General features: G+C 39.4%; 2 protein-coding genes across 3 annotated transcripts; one reads left to right on the top strand and one right to left on the bottom strand.

The window, feature by feature from the left end:
* Positions 1-100: 100 nt before the first annotated feature.
* LOC117418136 (protein-lysine N-methyltransferase EEF2KMT) lies at positions 101-4,731 on the bottom strand. Its single transcript, XM_034030754.3, has 8 exons — positions 4,195-4,731; positions 3,563-3,625; positions 3,388-3,468; positions 3,158-3,259; positions 2,870-3,003; positions 1,298-1,569; positions 725-874; positions 101-224 (listed from the first exon to the last, which is right to left on the bottom strand). The coding sequence occupies exons 1-8, from the start codon at positions 4,327-4,329 to the stop codon at positions 124-126; spliced, it is 1,038 nt and encodes a 345-aa protein (XP_033886645.2). The 5' UTR covers positions 4,330-4,731; the 3' UTR covers positions 101-123.
* Positions 4,732-4,875: 144 nt separating this feature from the next.
* Positions 4,876-17,411, top strand: LOC117417644 (phosphatidylinositol N-acetylglucosaminyltransferase subunit Q-like). 2 transcript variants are annotated; one of them, XM_034029799.3, is made up of 11 exons: positions 4,876-5,141; positions 9,630-10,352; positions 10,668-10,799; positions 10,924-11,044; positions 11,452-11,578; positions 11,798-11,951; positions 12,883-12,994; positions 13,484-13,564; positions 13,892-14,006; positions 14,204-14,265; positions 15,860-17,411. In XM_034029799.3, exons 2-11 carry the CDS (start codon positions 9,670-9,672, stop codon positions 16,010-16,012), a joined length of 1,740 nt encoding a protein of 579 aa, XP_033885690.3. In that variant the 5' UTR covers positions 4,876-5,141; positions 9,630-9,669; the 3' UTR covers positions 16,013-17,411. The 2 variants fall into 2 exon arrangements, with proteins under 2 accessions (XP_033885690.3, XP_033885689.3); XM_034029798.3 differs by lacking the exon at positions 4,876-5,141 and adding an exon at positions 7,454-7,842.
* Positions 17,412-17,689: the final 278 nt, after the last annotated feature.

Raw genomic sequence — 17,689 nt, 5'->3', positions numbered from 1 at the left:
TGCATTCATGTAATGGTGAAACAACAGTCAAAGCTCTCCCTGTTACTCCGTAGATGCAGGCCATTGTGGAAACAAATGATACATATTAATTTAGGACACATTTGCAACAAAGATTTTTTTATTTCATAAATACAATTTCATAATTTCTATTTTCGAGGCTCTGTTATAGGGGAACACCTGTTTTGTAGGACCTGGAATGGCTTGCTGTCTGATCCCAATTTTACCTGTAAAAAAAGAACAATTAGACCAAAATGATAAAAGTATGTGTTGAAAATTTAACTGTAGTTTAATTTTAATTGTAACCACTAAAATTACACAGACACCACGGTTGACTGTTTGTGGAGTATAATCGCAGTGCCAAACACTGTTGGCTCAGGAATGTTTACTAATTCACTGCAGGGCTCTGTGGTAAATGGGATTGAATGACAACCAGTCTTGCGGTGACCTACTGAGCTCAAAACCTGTCAACATCTCCATTTAATCACAGAGGCACCGCTACAGCATCCGAATTGTCCCAGCTTTTTAAACAAAATAAACTGTCTGCAGCAATGTTAGACTGTCTGCCATACATCACTACTTATTTAATGCTAACTGTCAAGGATAATTCACAGCTGTTAAAAAATATCCACAACAGATGTCAAGCAGTCTGCAATCTTAAATGATATCACAGGGTGCAGGGTGGCTTTGTAATCCTAAGGAATCTGCAAGCATGTGGAGTATTTACCGAGTTCCGTCTTGAAGAGGCTGTACGTCTCTGGGTTGCGGATTGTCGAAGAAATGTAAACTTCAGGGATGCTGTCCTTGACTGTGCAGGATAAAAGTTTTGAAAGCAGCCCCACTAGACAGCAGACAATCTCTGGATCATAAACCACATCTGTATGAGAAATCCAAAACCAAGTAGCAAGACAGAATGAAGTTCTAATAACACATTATGTATCTGAAAAGGTTAATTGTAGATTATTTAATTGCTGGCGTGTATATGTCTTTAATCCATAAATCAGGCACACGTAGACTATAATGTGTAGACGAGAAGACATAGATAAAACAATTTAATACTGTGAAGATGAAAGCTTGCTTGCATGATAAATACGGTCGTAACATGCAATAAATGCAATTACTTTAACAAAACAGTATTATTTTATCTTATTTTGCAGCTTGCATTATATTGTACATTGACATCCTTACACTAAACACGGATTAGCAACAGAAATAGACAATGTACATGCACCAACAGACAGACAAATGGACTCGAGCACCCGTGTGCTGCCCGCGTTTATGCCGTAGTTGTGTGCTCTACCTGAGGCTATCACAACGTCAGCCTGAAGATCCTGAAGCTGCTCTTCAGACACAGCTGCCCAGTCCAGTCCCTCCACTGCCACCCCCACATCGGCTAAGCTCGAGTCAGCCACTGAGCTCCCCCTTAGAGCCAGGCCATTGAGCTCCACGTTCCTCTGCAGCTGCTGAAGCACGGTGGGGTGGCAGTCGCTGAATGTGTACCTCTTGGGGCTACAGGATTTACACAAAGCGATGCCAGTCAGCCCCACTCCACTGCCCAGCTCCAGCACTGACCTGGCCAGGGCATATAAACAACAAATTAGGCAACAGCATGGGATGGTATCTTCCACGCAAAACAAAACTGATCAGATGTGCAGCATCTTTGTTGAAAATCCCTCAACAAAGAGTATGACCACTAAGAACTATAGTTTAGCCCTTGCATGCCCCAAAAGGTAGCGAAACCTGCTTGTCAATATGTGAGCTGCAAGTAGGAATCCTCTTGCTTGTACTTCTGTAAGCAAAACATAAAATGAAAATTCCAATCAGACCTTGTCACAGTTTTTTTTTTTTAATTTAATGATGCTTTTAGGGAATGAAGGGAAGCAAGAGCTTTTAAATGCAGTACTTAAGCTAGCCTGCTCCACACAAACCCTTCCCCACATTCGCATCCATTGAGCTTTTCCTGCTTCAAAAAGTATATTTAGGAAAGGGGTGTATTGTTGATGTATATCCAGTAGATTTTTACACCTGTTCACACACAAGTGAAGTTTATTCAAATGACCCCATCTTACAACAGTCCCTCTAATGTACATTCTAAACCAGAGTGTCCAAGTTTAATAGGTAAAATTAGATAATTAATGACTAGGGTTTGGAAGGAGGTTTGAATTGGTTCAATTAAGCAATTTATAACAGGTTTCAAACAAAGACCAGGACTGGAAGGTCCAACTTTGGCCACCCCTGATCTAAACTGAACCTTATAGCTAAAAGTTGGCCCTTCCACTCCTGGTCTTTGTTCCAACCCTGTTCTAAATTGTTTAATGGAATCAATTAAACCTCCATCCAGACTCCGAAATGGTGAATTGTCTCATTTTACATGTTAAACCTGGAGTGGAATAGCCCTCCTGGACCGTGATTAGACACCCCTCTGTTACACTCTCAGTAAGTGCCTTGGACCCCAGAACCAGAAACTAATATTAACAGACTAAGGTTAGGACGTACAGCATTAAAATCATCCTTTATACAGGATTGGGAGCCATGAGAATGGGTTATGTAGGAATTGTGGGAAACAAGAAACAGTGGAACATATATTCAGGAAATGCAATACATATTCAGCAAAGAAACATATTAAACAGAAAATTAAGTGAAATAGAAATTGAAGTAGCAACAGTAAATGATATTTTGAAGGGAGGGTCTCGTAATTTATGATGGTCACAGAAACCCTAGATGGGAATTATTTTCCTGTAACTCACTGAAGCCCATCTATTATATATTATATCACACACACACACACACACACACACAGGTAGAGGACGCTCATCATCTCCATTTAGAAGGCATGTGCCAACAACCCCTAAAAGAAGACCCCAGAACCCACCTGTCTTTGAAGACTTGTGGGAGCTCCAATGCCCATTCTGCCAAGCAGAGAGCTGCCTCCCACGTGACCAGGCCTGTCGTCCCTTCAGAGATGACAGCCACGCTCTCTGTCAGGCTCACAAAGTCCCCGGAGGGCTGCAGAAGAACAAGAGAAATCACACACCTTACAGGAGTAAAGCAACAAGACAAACTTCTGGTATTGTAGTGTACCTATGGTACTTCTATTGCAGTCAGAATCATTTTTACAGGTATGTTTAAAAAAAAAAAAAAAAAAAGTATAAAAAAGTACCAGGAGGTAGTTTTTATGACAAACTTTTCCTTCCTCTGCTCCCAGAACCTCAGCCAAGGCATCATACAACTCGTCCATGGGTTCTGTCACGGTGGCTTCATGCTGCAGGTATTTAAATAAAAAAAAAAGTTACTAATTGAAACCAAAATCTAGAGATGTATGTGATTAAGACTGTTAGTCTGTATACTCAGACCTCGCCACAATATGGGAACCAAAAAGAGAAAATGTACCCTTTTTATAATTTCTTGCAGGAACAGCCTTCTGTATTTGACAGAGGGGGGGTTTCTTCTACAAACTGGATGGCAGACAGTCTGAAAGGGGGAAAAAAAGCAAGTTTTCAGTGTTACTATGGTATTAACCTTTCACCAGCAAACCTTCAACACAAGACCTGCCAAAGCTTTGTACCTTCTTTAGTATCTCCTGTAGCACTGGTGATGAATCTGAACTCTTCAGCTTCCCCTCAAACTCCTGAAACAGAAAGAAACTGAAAAGTCTGACACAAGAAAAACAGGTAGAGCACCAGATTACAGTATGTCTAAACTGCAGCCTGTCACAAAACGTTCAGTACTAGTGGGGATATACAGAGCAACAACCGTCTGTGCAAATACAGCAAGAAGAATAAGCCACACACAGCAGCACATATTTTGACACTATATCGTCAACATTATTATTTTTTTTAATCACATATTGCATTACCAATGTTCATGTTCCAGTTGACATTAACATATTAGAACATATTCTAATATAAGATGGAAACAAAAAATAACAATAATAAAACCGTGTTCTGAAATGTTTAAACTGAAAAATAAACTTTTTTTGTGGCAAACTGCACAGCAACAAGCTATATCGTTAAACTTCAGCTGTAGTAGCCCCACCGTGCGGCAGCTTACAATTTAAACAGGACATTTAAAGAAACGTTTCGATACATACACGTGTTTGACACAGGGCCGGCAGTACTTCAACGTCGTCAATACTAACAGGACTAGTACCCTGAAGTGCAACATACCACTGTATAAAGTAATATTCAGTAAACTTACGCTCCACGGGAACGACCCCAATCGGCACATTGCAAAGAACGAGACTTGGAAGGTTGTGAATAAATCATTTTCGTCTCCCCCGCATGATACAGAAATGCTTTCGGTTTCCACTTCTAGCTCTTTTGTATTATTCATCTTTAAAATATGGGTACATGCTATGGTGCCTCTTAATTTTAATATATTATACAAGAACAGGAGTAAAAATACAAGTGCCTTTATTTAAAAAGGAACTGGAGAGTTTTTCATTATTAGCTACCCATAATTCACTGCGAGCGTGAACCTGGGTAATGTAGTTTTTACGCACTTTTAGTGCTGCGTTCCGCATTGCCGGTTTATTCCGAATTCTACCGAAACATTACACGATTTTTTTTTTTCAATTGAACCTCGGTTCCTGGTTTGTACCCGACTTTTAGTCTACTATTCAGTATTTTCCCGGTACTATTTTCTAGGAAATACACAATATTTGGATTAAAAGGCTGTTTTATTTTGACTCCTACATTGTAATAAGCAGCCCTACACTGACGTAGGATACAGCTGGTACGTTAAGACGTCAGAGGATCAAATAACGTTCAAACGTCGCTCGTGATTGGTTCTCTGTAACAAACACATTCTCACCTGATTCTGTTGGCCAATGGTCAATCAAAGTCCGATTATTGTGGCAGGTGCTAGGTGTAGCAGCTTGATCAAAAACTAAATTGAAATACACGAAAATATAGGGGGTGTGGTGACTTCGTGTATCCATCACATCAGATAAAACACTGCCTAACGCCGACAATCTTACTTGTAAATATTTGACAGAAAATGATGATGTTTTAGTTGATAAGCATGGAACTCGTTGATGGATATGTCCAGTGGGATTTCTGACCGTCCAGCTCTGTCATGCCTTCTGCAGATACAGTACTTACTCTGTCAGGACAGCGATTGCCCAAACGCTCACAAAGTACCAGGTAACTTGCGAAAATGTGGCCTCGACTTACACAGATTCTGCTTTATCACACATGGCAAAATGTGCCAGGGACATTAAACTTAATCAGAAACCAGAACGGCTAAGCATCATATTCAACATGTAAAGTGTCTATACTGTACTGATAATTCTATTTACCGATTTTTACCGATGTTTAAATTAAAAACTCATTTTTACAGATTTTACCCCTATTTTAACAGTAAAATAAACTCAGAAAAATTCCCTGGAAAAGTTTAAGATAAACTGTATTTAAGATTTAAGTTTAAGATTAAACAATTGTATTTGTTTCAGAAATGCAAAGGTTTTGTTTGTTATTATGTATAAAAAAAATGGCCCCTTCACAGAATACACACAAACATATTTGTACCTCTGATGAATGTGCACCATAACCTGTTACTCTAAAACTTGGCATATTTTCAAATGCTAATTTAAGGGAGACTGTGTAATTTAACAGGATAAGGGCTAAGGGCTAAGGCCTGGATAAGGGCGTCTGCTAAGAAATAAATAATAAATAATAATAGGCTGCAACTCAGCAGCCTCAAGGCAGTAGGGCATTGTATGTATATATATATATATAGGACAGTCAGCAACTGCTGGCCAGGTTTGCCATGATAGATAAGTCGGCTTTGAGTAGTGCTCTTGCTGGCCTTGTTTGATACACTGTGACTTAGGGAGACCTTAATAAGGTTATATCAGAATGGAAGACTTGAGCAACACGTTCTAGAAACAGGCAGTCGGCACCCCAGCCATTACACCATCTATATTAGCCAGTATCCTTTTTGAAATCAAACGTGCTTGCCAAAGGGCTCATTATTATTATTATTTATTATTATTATTATTTATTTCTTAGCAGACGCCCTTATCCAGGGCGACTTACAATTGTTACAACATATCACATTATACATTATTTCACAGTATACAGATATCACATTATTTTTACATACAATTACCCATTTATACAGTTGGGTTTTTACTGGAGCAATCTAGGTAAAGTACCTTGCTCAAGGGTACAACAGCAGTACCCCCGACCGGGGAACCCTCCAGTCAAGAGTCCAGAGCCCTAACCACTACTCCACACTGCTACTCATGTTTAACCCTATGCGGTACAAGGGACATATGTGTCCAACAAATAAAAATAATGTTACCGTTCTTATTTTTGCAATGAGGTGCATGAAGCGGGTTTAAAATTTACTGGCAGGTTGGATCTGGTCCTTGTGATACTTAAGTCACTCTCAAATGTATTTTAAGAAGAAACCATGGTGTACCTTAAGGGGTCTTCACTTTCCATCCTTATCATGGAGAAAGGGCAAACTCTGTGAGAATGCAATCTCATAGGGAAACAGTCCCGGTGCTAAATTATTATTTTTATGGATCTCATTTTGTTATGTTTTTATTAAATATGTTGCTCATTGATTAACTGATACATGCATCTCCTGTAATTAAATCCACTTAAAATGATTTCCATTTTCTATTTTTTTTTTTTTCACAGTAAGTTAGAATAGAATCTTCTCAAAGTAGAAGGGTTTATCATTTTGTGTTATCAGGTCTAGAGACTGATGCTAAGCCCGCTCTTTTTACTGCAGAGTCACAGTACTGTACAAGGAGAGTCCTTCAGACACACACAGATGCATTCTGACATTCACACTGCAGTGGAGACACCATGAGCCCCTTCTATTACAGAGCACTGCAGGTGAGTACATGAGTATTTCACCTCTTTAATTATTAAACAGGCAAGAAACCTCAGAGTTAGCACTGATGTCTCCAATATATGGTGATCGTTCTGTCTCCCTATTGGGCAAGTTAGCGTTGCTCCACTACTGACATCTGTGGAAAGTTTTGTCTTCTTTAAGTTATAGTTTTCCATTTTAAAAGGTGTTTATAGTAACACCACAGTAAAAACATAGTAAAGTGTATTACAGCCTAGTGAAACCATAGTAAAACGACTATGGTTAAGAATGGTTAAAAAAAAAAAAAAAAAAAAAAAAGGCACGGTAAATGTGGAAAGTATAAGCATATGGAAACCATTAAAGTCCATTGTACAATTGTATTTTCTGAAATGTTCAGATTCCCTCCTCTATTTTGAATTGGCTGGTTCTTAGATTCAGAATTTAGTCCAGTTTTTTATAGTATTGTTTTAGTACTGCAGTTGTTTTGTTTTTTTGTTTTTTTTTAAAGAAAAGCTCAAAGTTAAGAAGCTCGTGTTATCTATTCCACTAGGGCTCACCCTCGTTTTAGAAAAATAAAAATCGCCTTTTTGAGTAAAATTGTGAGGTTCATTTGTAGTCGGAACCACATCCTGCAGCACAGTCCGCAAGGAGGAGCTGTATAGACGACGGACCCCATTCAGATAACAACAAATATGGCGGTCCCTTGTTCATTGAAGCGGAATTTATTTAATCGTTCCTGCTCGTCGTTCGATAGTATGCATTATTAAATACATGAGCGACAACAGTAGTTATTGCAAATAACAGCACAGATCCCTATTTCTTATTGTATATGTATTATTACCTTACCGACAACAACGAAAGAAAATCCTAGAAAAGTCACATTGCAGTCGCATTACAAGTCAAGGTGCTTTTAACAAAATCGTTATAATATATACTTTTGGTTATATATTTTTATCGAGAAAAATAAAACAACAACGAGAATGTGGACCTACTGAGGACAGTAGCCCAAAAAATCAGGTTGGATTTTTTAATTTATTTTTTTATAAAAGATTTCAATTTTGAATATTAGGTTTATGTTTTAAAGAAGGGTGGGTTACGGTACATAACTCACACAGTCAAAAATAGAAAACTTTGCAAAATGTTTTGTCGTTAAGCTTTAATAGGTCATTTAAAAAAAATGAGAAAGTGTGGAAAATACAGTAATTATGAATTTATTTATGAAATATAGATGAAAATATTTCTGCGTTTCCTTTCAGTTCAGGCGGTGAACGTCGGATATAATAGCCACTAGAGGGCGCGAAACAAACGGGATTAATACTTGTACAGTAGTGACAGAGTTTAGGGGTTGGGGTAGGGTTTAGATTTAGGGGTTAAGTTTAGGAGGTGTAAATCGCATATGACGTGGTACGGACTGAAGTTGTGCATGGACAAATAAATGGTGCTGTAGTAATTGTAAATGAGGTAAGGTGAATGATGGAGTAACATGACATTTAGTTCTGTTGAAGGGAAAGAAAGGTTTTAAATATATGATTTGTCACATTTGTCAAATATATCCCGTTTAAGGATAGATGTATTTTTGTTCCCAATCTCTAGAGTTTTTTTTTGTTTGGGTTCAACGAGAGATATATTATAATGGTACAGCTGTATTTTGTTTTACTATATTTTTGTAAATAAGTTTAGAATTTTTTTTTCTTTCTTTATATTAATATAATAAAGGTCAAGGATGAGAAATTTGGTAGAACTTTGTGTTTCTGAGTGTGTGAGTTACCATACCCGAAGTGTGGCCTCTCATATTACGACCAGTGTTGTCGAGCATCAACCAGTGAACAAATGAATCCAAATTTGCCCACGGCTTTTTTTTTTTTTTTTTTTTTTTGGTTTCTATAGAAACAGCGTGTGAAGGTCAGAAAGGACACCGAAGCCAATATAATCAAAACGTAGTTAATGTTAATGAGTGCATTGTGGACGACCATCTGAGTTTGTGTTTCCTTTGTCTTGTCTTATGAAGCTAGGTTATTACATACTATTATTATCAGACTAATAATATATGTGTTTCATGATCATGTTTTCATCTATTGGAATACAGATCTGAAGTGTGTTATTAGCAGGTTGGTAATTGGTAATAGGTTGGTAACAGCATGACAGTAAACCAGCCACGGGGCAAATCTGTGACCTTGTTTTCTTTTTCTATGAGCTTGTCTGATTTCCTTTGTGACTGGGGGAGTAGGGTCATTCCATGTGTGTTTGACTGTGACGTATATGCAGTGTATTGCTGTACCAATATACAGTACACTGTTCTAGATAAAGCACTGCAAATAATTCTGTTCTCTTAGTCAGTGTGTGGCAGGGAAAGTATAAATGTAGGTAGTGTTCCACATTCCGCAGCTCAAGGAGTTGATTGCATTTTGCTTATAGATTCAATGTCAAGCTTTACTCTTTGTTTTATTAGATTATAAAGTAATTCACATCTTATAGAATGAAGCAACTGGGACAGAATCAACTGATTTTTGATGGTTACAGGTAATTAGGTAAATCATTATTACTGCCGTAACTATTTGCTGTAAAGTAAATACCAGTAATTTAAGCAATCAACAAAACATGGATAAGGCTGATTGTTATTTGTACACAAAGCTCTTTAATCTGTTTAAATTTTGGAGTAGGAATCCAGTTATTTTGCCCAACCACAGTTCATAACTTGAATGCAAAATGTTCCAAAATGAATACCGTAAATGCATACTGTTGGTGGAATTGTAATTTCATGTGGTAGGCTAAATTCTGATTACTATTATTCTACTTTTTGCCAGCAATATTTATAGGATCTGACGGCAGAAGGAATCAGAAGTCATGTTGCTGAAGATCTTCTTCCCTCAGTGTTGCAAAGGGGCAGATAGCGGTCTCCTGATCGGCCGGTGGCTTCCAGGACATAACTCTGCCGTTGTGCTGGCTGTGATCCACTTCCCCTTCATCCCAGGCCAGGTAAAGCAGTATCTGAGCCAGCTCCAGAGCCTGACCCAGGTGGACCTGACTGTTCTGGGCTCCTGGTGCAAGCCTTCAGAGGGCCAGGAGGGAGTGCAGAGTTTTCTGAAGGATCTGAGCACCATTTTCCCACATGGACGCTGGCTCCAGCTGAGCAATGAGAAAGGGAAGAAGTGCTTCAGCTGCCAGGTGAACTTCCGAGACGGCAAGGTGATCGAGTCTGGGGATAAGGAGGACCAGGGTGATCAGGTGATCTGTATCCACTACGATCAGTGCAAGGTCATGCTGTCCCAGCTGCACCCGGCCCAGGGAGGGATTCTCAACCCCAAGACAGAGCTGTCCGAGCTCAGGCTGGTCTTCCAGACTGTATCCCAGAGCCAGGCACTCTTCTATATAGACAAGTATGACGAAGGGCCATTCAAGCTCACCCACTGGCAGTCAGAGGGCAGAGAGGGCAGTATTCTAGTGGAGCTGTCCAAGCAAGCCTCTGTGCCAGTGTGTCTAGTACTCGCATGGCTGCTGTCCATCTGGTACTGGGTGTGCAAAAGCAGGTGAGGAAACAAGGGGTTCGTTAGGGGTCAGAATGGGCTAACTTGATTTCTTCTGCTTCTTGTAAATAGCATTTTCTGTTAATTTTGTGACATATATTCAATGTACTGGCCTGTTTAGTATACCTGGTTATACAGTAAATCTGTAGAGTATAAGGCTTTTAAATGATAGCCTAGTTAATTAAAGTAGACCTGGGGGAATAAGCTATTCCAGAGAGAGCAGGTCTAGCCCCTGGGTGCAGATTGGTTAGAATATTTTCTGAGGGAGGATTTAGGGATAATTTATTGCAAAACTCCTTCAATTCCCCTCTCCTTTAGGATTCTGAACCTGTGGCCAATGCGTTTTGTGTCCAGCAAATTGTATTCCTGCATCCAACTGAGTCATCGGGCAGAACACCTGCAGACGATCAGCATGCCCAGGAAGGCAGAGGACCACACAGAGTTCATGAGGTGCCCTCCCATTTTATACCAGTGGAGCTTAGTTATCCCTTAAACATGTTTACTGTTGATTCTGCATAGTTTTGTTCTGGAAATGCCCCTTTTATTGATCTTTACTTGATTTCTCTTTCTTCAGAAAGGCGAATATCTTTGTTTCATTCTTGGTTGATATGGCACTGGGGCTCCTACTCATCTCCTGGCTCTACAGAGAGAATCGAATCAGACGGCTTGCTGACACTCTGGTTCCTGTTGCTGATGTAAGCCCATTAACCTCTAGCTGTTAAAACATCTAGCTAAAAGGAAATAGTAATACAATATACACTATCTCCACTTTATAATAAACAAATATCAACTTCTGTACAAAGTCAACACTGTGACAAAATAAAGACTAAGATCAGGTCAATGTTACTATCTCTACTGTTTTTACAAATGTCAAAAGATTTTGCATTTCTTTATATATTCTTTTTTTTTTTTTTAAATTAGGTACTAAAGATATGGCAAGTATTACAAATCTGTTGTTGGCATTTTGTCTGTTTCAGTGCATTCAGATGACTTTCACCAGGAAAGCTGTAAAAGATGTAACAGTAGTTTTATAAATGTTGAACTTAGGGAGACCCTACCTTAAACCCTCTGGTTTCTCATGATGTTTGTGTTTCTATTGCAGCACATCGCAGAGGATCTTCAGGAGCTGCTAAAGTGGCTGATGGGAGCCCCAGCTGGGCTGAAGATGAATCGGGCCTTGGACCAGGTGCTGGGGAGATTCTTCCTGTACCACATCCATCTGTGGATCAGTGAGCACCAGGACAATACTAAGACACTTAGGGACCCCGCATTATATCTGAGGGAGAATTATAAAAATGATAGAAAAGAGGAAAAAAAAAAAAAAAACTATATTTTTGTTCTGTGGCTTCAGGATAAAAAGGGTGTTCATTCTATAATGCTGTCCATCCAGCATCTTTTACCGGCTCTAAAAAATTTCTCTTAAATGTGTTCTTACCCTTGGATTGCAGGTTATATTCACCTGCTGTCTCCGTTCATTGGGATGATCCTGTGGTACGTGGGCCTCTCTGCCTGCCTGGGGCTGACATTTGCCCTCTCTGTCCTCTCTGATATTGTTGCCTTGCTCACCTTCCACATTTACTGCTTTTACGTCTATGGAGCCAGGTAGGAAATGAACTGCAATGAAAACTACGAGACCTGCTGTGTACAGTTTGTCCCACTTTTCCCAGAAGCATCCCCTTGTTTAGTTCCTCTTCATAAGGGCTGCGGAAAGAGGTGGCAGCTGCTTGACCCCCACCCCCAAATGCTGGATATTTCATACCGCTCAAAATCTGCCTCCTATTATAATCCCCGCCAGTAAGCAGCACTTTATAAAGTTCAGAAACTGATCTAAATCTTTTAGCTGCACCTGTCTCTTAAGTCCTTCTTGCAAGTGTAAAGATCTTGCCTGCAGAGGGCATTTGAACCCCCGAAATAGATATTTCTGCGTATATATACATGAGTTATATTTAACTGTGATGTAGCTACAGTTCTTACCAGTAGGGACCAATTCTAATTTCTCAGCCCTGTCAAATGACTCTCCTTCTGTGAAGAGGTCTCTGCTTTCGATTTTGTGGGTAGCGAGACTAACCTGAGTTGCATAAACGCTCATGTTGGTATTGTTGATAGTTGCACTTCAATGGGGAAAATCCTGTTTGGTCTGTAACACAGTAGTAGCGAGTTATCGCTGGGAACCTGTACTTCCCCTGTGAACAATAGAGCATGGGGATATTAGGTGGAGTATATAAATAGCCCCAGGCAGCAACAGGTTCCTAAATTAGGAGAACACAATAGATCCATAGTATGGGGAGAAAGTGCAGTATTGCTCTCAAACACCACCAGCCAACCCATTTTATTAATGTCGTATTGCTGCATGCTTACGTGAAACCACTGAAATTGTAGCTAGAGCAAGTTTAGTAATGTGGATAAAATATGAAAACCATTGTGATTGAGTAAAATAATCAAATCCACTAGAGTATGTTATAAAAGTCAAACACTTCTCAGCTTATTGTAGTAACCCTTGATACACTGAACTGTGTTTTGCTGCTCCCCTCAGACTCTACTGTCTAAAGATCTATGGGCTCACCTCTTTGTGGCGGCTGTTCCGTGGAAAGAAGTGGAATGTGCTGAGGCAACGTGTGGACTCCTGTTCCTATGACCCGGACCAGGTAAGTGATAGAACTAAACAAAGAGCTTCCTTACTTGGTGTGTGTGCCCCCTGTGATCCAGACAGGAGACTGGACTGATGGCTCTAATGCCAGTACACTGGAGTTTCTGGTTCAGGATAACCTTCCCTGATCATTATTATTATTATTATTATTATTATTTATTTCTTAGCAGACGCCCTTATCCAGGGCGACTTACAATTGTTACAAGATATCACATTATACATTATTTCACATTATACAGATATCACATTATTTTACATACAATTACCCATTTATACAGTTGGGTTTTTACTGGAGCAATCTAGGTAAAGTACCTTGCTCAAGGGTACAACAGCAGTGTCCCCCACTGGGGATTGAACCCACGACCCTCCGGTCAAGAGTCCAGAGCCCTAACCACAAGGTTTACTAAATTCGAATGGTAGTTGATTAGAAATGTAAGTGGTTGAATGTCCATACATTTACTACCAGGAAATTGTTTGTGTTTTTCAGCTGTTCATCGGGACTCTGCTGTTCGCCATTCTCTTTTTCCTCTTGCCAACCACAGTGCTGTATTACCTGGTCTTCACACTGGTAAGTACTGGGCTACACCTGTTCTCCACAAGGGGGAGTAGGGGGGCAGGCCATTTCTATCATGTGAGAAGGCAGTCAATATTGTCAGCTTTATATAGAGTTTGGCAGTTCAGAACAGTGTATTCATAGGTAGCATCTTTTATTTCATTAACAAACAAGCAAACGTTTTCAAAGGTGGTGTTCAAGATACGTGTTTAATAGTTTTTAGTAGATGATCATTATTAGATAGAGGGTAGCGATTTTAAGCAGATTTGAACAAAGACATATTGATTGAATGACCAAAACTACATGAATGTATTTTCAATTTGTATTCCTTTGACTCTGTAGCTCCGTCTGCTGGTGGTGTTGTTCCAGGGTCTGCTTCACCTCTGTGTGGATTTTATAAACTCATTCCCTCTGTTCGCTATGGGGCTCAGGATCTGCAGATCCTATAGACTGGCAGGTAATCTCACCTTCGAGCTGCAGTTAATTCACTTTAAATACAGTGATTCAAGAATAAATAAATAGATATTAAGCAATCTTAAACATTGACCATGTTATTCATCATCATCATCAGTAATAATACAAACTTGAAAATGAATGCCTCATACGTCGCGGTGGATACTGGAGTGTAGTACTGTATGTTCCTTGTTTTAACAGCTGGAGTGAAGTTTCGTGTGTTGGAACAAGAGCCAGAGAGGCCACTTCACTTACTAATGGAGGTATGTAAAGAGTGGTGGATTTTGAGATTCCTTCATGCCAATTTGAGAGTCTCTGTGTTTAAATGCAGTAACCAGCATGTTTGTATATCTCTTTTTAATGCTTACATTACACCGTGCAACAGATTTTCTTTTTTTGGTTCCTGGGTAGTAAGTGTTAATTCCTAATTGCTTATGCCTCAAAAGTATAGAAAATGGCTATTATTCCCCACAAACTTTGCTTTTGTGACCAGGACAGTGATATCTTGAAATTTATCTATTTCCAATGAGAAAACGGGCAAATCTGTGTCTTTTCGTTCACATAAAGTCAGAAAAAAACAACATATGAATCCAAATTAACATGTATTTATACTAAAGTAATACAAAAATGACTACAAAAGATTTAGAAGTGAGTAGTTTTACGAGATTTACGATTATACTGTAAATCACTTTCACGAATCAGCCCCCAAATGTAGTCTCCCATCATGTTCTCGTTATACTGTCCTTGGTAGCGGCGTTCAAAGTCCAGTATATCCTGGTGGAAGCGCTCACCTTGCTTCTCCAAGTACGCTCCCATGTTCTCCTTGAATTTATCAAGATGAGCATCAAGGATATGGACTTTGAGGGACATCCTACAGCCCATTGTGCCGTAGTTCTTCACCAGAGTCTCAACCAGCTCCACATAGTTTTCGGCCTTATGATTGCCCAGGAAGCCCCGAACCACTGCGACAAAGCTGTTCCAAGCCGCTTTCTCCTTACTAGTGAGCTTCTTGGGGAATTCATTGCATTCGAGGATCTTCTTTATCTGTGGTCCGATGAAGACACCGGCAGTGACCTTTGCCTCAGACAGCTTAGGGAAGAAGTCTTGAAGGTACTTGAAGGCTGCCAACTCCTTATCTAGAGCTCTGACAAATTGTTTCATAAGGCCCAATTTGATGTGCAGTGGTGGCATCAGCACCTTCCGGGGGTCCCAGCCATACTCATCATACTTCAAGGCGTCCAGCAAGGTCTTGATGCTGTTGTAATCCTCTTTGAGGTGCACCGAGTGAGCCAGGGGAAGAGACGGGTACTTGTTACCATTATGGAGCAGCACGGCTTTGAGGCTCCTGGATGAGCTGTCAATGGAGGACAGTATAACGAGAACATGATGGGAGACTACATTTGGGGGCTGATTCGTGAAAGTGATTTACAGTATAATCGTAAATCTCGTAAAACTACTTACTTCTAAATCTTTTGTAGTCATTTTTGTATTACTTTAGTATAAATACATGTTAATTTGGATTCATATGTTGTTTTTTTCTGACTTTATGTGAACGAAAAGACACAGATTCGCCCGTTTTCTCATTGGAAATAGGTAAATTTCAAGATATCACTGTCCTGGTCACAAAAGCAAAGTTTGTGGGGAATAATAGCCATTTTCTATACTTTTGAGGCATAAGCAATTAGGAAATAACACTTACTACCCAGGAACAAAATTTGTGTTACATAGTGTTATCATGCTGGTCAGAGTTTGCATTAATGTTTCAGTTTGCCTTTTAACAAAATCCCCTCTCTTTGCAGCAGAATTAGGATTTCCAGATTTGACCCCTAAACGCATTTTCCTGCTGTGTGCCCACAGATTAATCCCTTGACGTACAGTGCAGTGCTGCAGTGGTACAGGACACTGACGTACAGCTGCTACCCAAAGGACTCCTGGGGGGTGCTGTGCAAGAACCTGTTTATCGGGGAGCTCATTTACCCCTGGAAACATAAGAACATCAAAACAGACTGATCTTCTCAACAACTGTTCAGACCTGAGGCTGTGGCGATGTCTAAAGCCCCTGCTGGTTCCTGTTAATTAGAAAATGAAGCTAGTGGTGCTTTTTATGAAGTTTTAGAAAGGACAGGATGGTCACCTGAATAAGAAATATATTTTAGGGAGCAATTCAATTAGCATCTTTGTGAAACAGTTGGCAGCTATAAGAGAACTAAGAATAAAATCATATTGGGATTGTTATTATAATTATTGCCATATAAATCCCAGATAGTCGTTTTAATACCTCGTGATTGATCTTAATCGTGCAATTATGGATTAATTTATTGTAATTTTAATTTCTATACATTTATAGTAATTACTTTATAGTGATGATTCAAGATTTTTGACCAGATACCTTTTGTAGCTTAGTTTCCTTAAAATAAAAATAAAGTTGTCACAGTACATACTTCAGCAAAATCACGACCAGACTTTTTTTGCAGTAATATTGATGTTTATTATTTCCCCTTTTGCATGTATTGTTTTATTACAGCAGTAATAGAAGTTTCTGTTGAAAAGCTATGACTGCATTCCAAAAAATCTAGTTCCTCACCAGCAGTGAAAACATGTTTTCTAGTAAGCAAAACCAGCACTGGGTCAAAGGGTTTTTTTTTGGTTTGTTTTTAGAAAAAATAATTTAACTTTTAAGTTTTTCAGGATTCTGAATACAGATTCTTTCATTGTGTTTGTCTGGTCCACCATAAGTATTGAATTATCTTTTAGTGTCAGAATGTTAGCTAGGCAAGCAAACATATCTGGAATAACACACACAGCAAAGCGATCCAATACATTCCAGCCAGCTTTGGCTGGTTTGACAGTGAATTAATTGTATGCTATATGCTTTTCAAATCATGTTTGTTGCCAACCTTTACACTTTCTCCACTCTTGATCTTTTAATATAAAATGCCTTGTGATATACATTTGTAATCTTGCTTAGTTTTTTGTGGTTGTCATTTTAAACGCTCTTGTCACATGGAACTAGTGCTCAGTGTGGCCCCTGTGAGTTACAGAACCTTTTTAAATGTACCAACACCTTCAATGGCAATGCTATTGAAAGCTATATCTTGGGAACTGTTGGTGCAATTATGTGCATATGTTACAAAATGATGTTCCTTATTCTGTGGATGTAGATTCTAATTATTCATTACAACATGTTTCATATAATTGCCTGAAGAGATCCATTCATCGAGTACGCAATGATTTGGCCAGGGAACATCCTTATTCATCATTATTAATGACCGCATCCATAAAGAAACACCATCTGAAGACAGCTGCTCACACCAGCAATACACGTATTGCATCCTGCTGAAGTGCACTCTTAGAGTACATGAGTGAGAAATAAGCTTTATGATTAAAATAAAAGAATAGATAAAGCCTACCCTGGTCCTGTTTGTCACGTCATTGCCCAGACTTGTATGGTACTCATTTTTCATCCAAGTCTCTCCCCACCCCCTACAGAGCTCAAGATGAGAGGGATTGGGGGGGGGGGGGGGTATTCAGCTGCTGCCTCTCGTGGATTGCCAAAAGGGGGCCTGGGGAGGTCTCAATTGCTACACGCCTCATTAAGCAATCTCCTGTGGACATGCACAAATGAATAGATCTTCAGCTGTACCCTCCTTTAATCTGTCACAATATCAGTAATGATAGCTGTGTATC

The sequence above is a fragment of the Acipenser ruthenus genome, chromosome 13 (genome assembly GCF_902713425.1).
Source record: "Acipenser ruthenus chromosome 13, fAciRut3.2 maternal haplotype, whole genome shotgun sequence".
In the NCBI taxonomy this organism is placed as follows: domain Eukaryota; kingdom Metazoa; phylum Chordata; class Actinopteri; order Acipenseriformes; family Acipenseridae; genus Acipenser; species Acipenser ruthenus.
This window is presented reverse-complemented; position numbering and strand designations above follow the sequence as displayed.

Excerpts from the sequence above, each read along its gene's own strand:
- LOC117418136 (XM_034030754.3), bottom strand. The coding sequence starts at position 4,329 with ATGAATAATACAAAAGAGCTAGAAGTGGAAACCGAAAGCATTTCTGTA. Across the intron at positions 1,570-2,869 it reads CCACAAGTCTTCAAAGACAG|GTCAGTGCTGGAGCTGGGCA; the intron begins GTGGGTTCTGGG and ends TGCCCTGGCCAG. Across the intron at positions 875-1,297 it reads TGACGTTGTGATAGCCTCAG|ATGTGGTTTATGATCCAGAG; the intron begins GTAGAGCACACA and ends TTTCTCATACAG.
- LOC117417644 (XM_034029799.3), top strand. The coding sequence starts at position 9,670 with ATGTTGCTGAAGATCTTCTTCCCTCAGTGTTGCAAAGGGGCAGATAGC. Across the intron at positions 10,800-10,923 it reads GACCACACAGAGTTCATGAG|AAAGGCGAATATCTTTGTTT; the intron begins GTGCCCTCCCAT and ends CTCTTTCTTCAG. Across the intron at positions 11,045-11,451 it reads CTCTGGTTCCTGTTGCTGAT|CACATCGCAGAGGATCTTCA; the intron begins GTAAGCCCATTA and ends TTTCTATTGCAG.